At 37.2% G+C, this 4,676-nt stretch overlaps 1 protein-coding gene across 1 annotated transcript in view; it reads right to left on the bottom strand.

Moving 5' to 3' along the window:
- Positions 1 to 4,676, bottom strand: part of MAN1A2 (mannosidase, alpha, class 1A, member 2) — a 70,332-nt gene that overhangs the window by 42,087 nt on the left and 23,569 nt on the right. The window contains exons 4-5 of the mRNA XM_010140092.1: positions 2,144 to 2,267; positions 1,611 to 1,704 (exon numbers count right to left, since the gene is read on the bottom strand). Of these exons, the coding sequence (XP_010138394.1) occupies positions 1,611 to 1,704; positions 2,144 to 2,267 (218 nt within the window). The remainder of the gene's footprint in view (positions 1 to 1,610; positions 1,705 to 2,143; positions 2,268 to 4,676) is intronic.

The following is a 4,676-nucleotide window of genomic DNA, read 5'->3' on the forward strand; positions in this document are numbered from 1 at the left end:
CCCCCCCCCCCCCAAAAACAAAAAAAAAAAAAAAAAACCCCTGCCACAAAGCCCACCCAGAACAAAAGCCACCAAATTCCAGGAAATAAGTTTGAGGTTAACGAGCAGCATAGAAAAATTAAAGGCTCTATCAAGTTGTATTTCTTTTTAACCTAAGAACATAAGTCTCATTCAGCCTCATTAATCCTAAACTTTAATTCTAAATGTATTATCTTTTTAAATTAATTTAAATAGTATGTTTGAGCTCCATCGAAATTCTGCAAAGTTAAAATTTTCACTCTATATTTATTCTCAGTGACTAGGATTATTTTCTTCCCAAGAGCTGCTAATTCTGAGCAGTGTTATAACTGACAAAAAGCCCCTAAAGAATCCTGGTAATATGCCATCTTAGACTGTTTTTAATAAAAGGAACAGGAGCAATGGTTCAGAATAGAAAAAAAAAGCAATACAAAAAACTATTTCAGAACAAGGTAAAATAGCCTTTTGAATAAATAATAGGTGAGTGTTTGTATTTGCTCACTTTCTTTTTTTTCTCAATGCATCATTAAACCTAAATTTGTTTCAAGAATTTATCTCATCAAACCAGTGTCTCTCTCAGAAGGTGTCACTATTCACTCAAAAATATTAGATGCTTTGGAGAGAATTTTGGCCTTAATGATGGGATTAGACAACTCTTTTCACAGTCACTGCAATGACAGCTGCACTCATTTCCTTCATACACCCGACTCAAAGCCAAAAGCAAATTCTCAGTTTGCAAGCCAGAAGATGTTCTGCTGGTTCTGCCAACCACTGAAATCCCTGAAACCTGTCAATGATGTCAAACAGGACAGAAATAGGTAATTTTGCTTCTTTTTTCTAAATAATCTCACATTCATAAAACAAGGAGGAACAGAAACCTCGAAGAAAAATATTCTCTTTTATCATATTCACTATGAAAGCTCTAAACCACTTAACTTCTCCTGGAAGAACCACTTCAAGAAAAGGAATCATGTTTGTGACTGGCTTCATATTTTACCTCCGCTTACACTGTCAGCAACAAAAACAATTTTTTTCTTTTCATTGCAAAGCCTTTTTTTTTTTTTTTTAAATGAGAGACACACTGATAGCAGCAGTATTTATAGCAAGGTTCACCATACCATTTTACAAGCCACTAAGTAGAAGAACAATGTTTGTAAATGTCAGTTTCTAAGACCAGGAGAAGGGTCTTAAATTTAACCACCACAAACACACGTTACTTTTAGGTTTACCTTCCAATAATCCACTTCTCAGATGGTTTGTAGAACAAAACTCGGAACAAAACAAAAATGTGGAAACAATTTTCAGCCTCATTCTTTATTACTGAAGATTTCATTGATGGATAGAAGTAAGGACAGGCATTAGATTTAGTAGGAAGCTGCTTTCAGTACCATAAAAACCAAGCTGTGAAACTTCAGAGTGAACTGCTGACAAAAACTGGTTTCAGGAGATCTCAAGACTAAGTAGTCCTTTTACGCCACATGGCTTCAAGAAATGCTGTTTGTACCCCCCAGAGTAATTTTTCCGATCTCAAACTCAGCACCCAAGTAAGAAGTGGAGCTTTAATAAGGAATGAATAAGAAAAGGGTACTTACGTTGACCCCACCGGCCCGTTCTTGGATTCAAATAATTTGGGTAAAGTCCATTAGGACGATCCATTTTTTGAAGCAGTTTCCGTATATGCATGACCTGAAGTAAATAAAAAAATCAGAATCACCACTAAATGTTCATGGGCTCTCTGCACATAGTTAAATCTCGTAATTTTTTCTTTTTGATTTTTTTTCAGTAGTAAATTTTCTTAATCTAAACACAGAAGCTTTCTTCAGGGCTTCCTGCAGATTAGTACTTTTTTTTTAAAGGACTGCTCACATAAACATGTTTAACGATTATGGTTTTTAAATGCATGATGAACAAATAAGAAAACCCGTGTTGCGATAGATTTCTTCTTGAAAAAAATCACCTATTTGGTAACAGAAATACAAATATGAAAAAATTTACCTGCTACCAAGAATGCAAATAGAATTCAAAATAGAAAGTACTTTCTCTTTAACACAATTTATGATGAAACAGTATCATAAAATAGTATAGAAGACACTAGTATGACAAAAACCCTGAATTTAAGACCCACCTTGTTGTAGTATACAGGGTCCCCTGTCAAATAGCTGAGGTGGACAAATTCCATGTGCAGAGTACCAAATTCAGCAAGAATGCTACTGCCAGCAGAAGCCCAGCCCCAGTTTCGACCCACACCGCTGAATTCCAACAAATATGCATAAAAAAGAAAACAACAAAAAATTCAGAGTTACTGTGCACAGCACTAGTAAAACCATCACAGCAAATTAAACAAGTAACAGCAAAATACTAACCCATACTTAATATTACAGGAGTTGTGGTTTGATTTGTCAGTTGCTTCATTGGTTGGGTCTTTTTGGAAAAAAGGTACCATAACCCCATCAACGAAAAGCCCTCATTAAAATACATAATATCTTGATGTCACAGAAATATGACGACTTAACACTGGACCCAATCTTGATCACTGTTTATTCACCGTGTGTTCAAGAATTAAAAGAAATTATCAGACAAGAGGAGTATACTTCCGAAGGTGGCAGCATTTGCTTCCTTGTTCTGTTAAACACCTGCTGGGGTCTCTTTACCTGTGTGGGATGGCTTCAAGTCAGTATTAGACACTCCAGTAGAATAGGAGTGACCCTATCTGTATCTACAGAGGAAAACAGTATGTTTAGTAGGTGGAATCTTACCAGTTCCTCACACTCACATCAAGAATCAACAGCAAGTACCATATACCTTGTGTATCTCTTGCACTCCTAAGAGATACCATCTTGCTAATTCACAACTCCTAAATTACCTCTGGTTTAATCTGATCTGGGAATTTACATCAGGTTTCAGAATTGGGTCTTTTAATTTCTAAAGTTAACTACATTTTCCTGGTGATTACTTCTACTTCCTCTCATAAAAGATTCCACTTATCAGTACAATTACAATCAATTAGGAATGTCTTCTTACTTATTTTTTAAATCACAAATTAAAAAGAATAAACGTAAAGGAAAAGCGTTGGTTATGGATCAGGATTTAGTTCTGACCTGAGACAACAACACCTTTTACAGCTCTCATAAAAACAGAAAATTAACTGTTTCATTATGAATATGACAGCTACTAAAACACAAATCGATAATTTTCCAAATATTTCTTTCAGGACTTGTCTTTCACTGCACGTCAGCCTCATGGTAAGTGTTCTCATACATATGCCTGCTACTGTCACTGCCCCCTGGCCTGCCAGCCACTCTTTTCTGCCGTGATTGTGGCTGGTTCTGTATACGACCAAGAGACTCAACACAGTAAATGTATAAACAATACCAGCACGCGGGAAATTTCTGACACTCCAATCCTTCTTCCTCTGCCTACTGCAAATCTTCTTCCCTTTCCGACTGTGCTCTGATACCCAACCTATGTAATCAGCCTCTATGTTTTACTGACAGTATCTGTGCATCTACTCCTTCCAGCTTCTTAAACCTCTCCAGCTACGTTGCTTAAGCCAGTGAACCAGCCTATGCTGCCTGAGAAGTATGGCCACTTGGGTCCTTCAAATATACTGGAATCACGGTGCAGGGCTAAACAAAGCAAAAAGAAAAAACTTTTGCACAGAGGAATTTCAAGCTGTATGAAACTGCAAGAAGAACACAAGATTAGTAAACCATAATGCCATGCAGAAAGCGCTTAGGGAAATATAACCCAACAATATTAACTGTACAGAAGTCCAATAAATGGCCTCAGAGGGGAAACTGCAGCACAGGCAAAGCAGAGAAAGCCAGGCAAGGATGGTGAAGTCCTGTGCTAACAGAAGGGCAAGCCACGGCTCCATGGTCTTCATGTGAGGAGTGACAGCAAAGTAAGAATTGTTTCCTGATCACAAAAAGGCATGCGAGGATAATGGTCTCAAAGCAGTCCTAAACCTCTTCACTGTCTAACAAGGCACAACAAATCTCTCTCCTAAAAGCAAAACAGTTTAGAACAATTCAAAACCTCTCTGCTATTTACCATCCTGAATTGCTTAAGTGTATACACAATCTAGAAACGCATCCCAATTCCACTACTGTTTATGAACATTAAAATTTTACAAATTGCCTTGCATCAAAACCTCTCTCTCAAAACGTGAGGGAAATCCCAGCGCTGAAGCAGCAATGCAAAGTAAGTAAAGCAAGGCAATTCTCTTCCACAAGGCAATGCAGACCATCTAACTTCAGTGCCAGCTAAAGCAGCCTCTCCCTCTCTTCAGACCAGAGTGGCCTTCAGCACACTATCCTTCACACCTAAGCTGAAGTGTAAAATTAATTACTGTCTTCAGAGTCCCATCATCTGCTCGAACATTGTCAGTCTTCTAAAGGTAACATACAGCTAACATGGTACATAAAAGCCAGTAAGTTTAACCATAGCCTGCAAACAATTTTGGATTTTAATAGGCTCTTTAATGACTAATTAACCGATGATTAAGTTCTAGGTCAACAAATAGCATAATGCATTAGGTATATTCCAACAGCATGTTGAAATCTTATTCCAGAATCAGGAGAAAAAAAGATCATGGTCACAATTTATTGCAGTTAAAGAGGTAGAATGCTCTGAACTCTGTTAAAAATATTCTGAAG

Source organism: Buceros rhinoceros, unplaced genomic scaffold, assembly GCF_000710305.1.
Source record: "Buceros rhinoceros silvestris isolate BGI_N320 unplaced genomic scaffold, ASM71030v1 scaffold3937, whole genome shotgun sequence".
NCBI classification, from domain to species: domain Eukaryota; kingdom Metazoa; phylum Chordata; class Aves; order Bucerotiformes; family Bucerotidae; genus Buceros; species Buceros rhinoceros.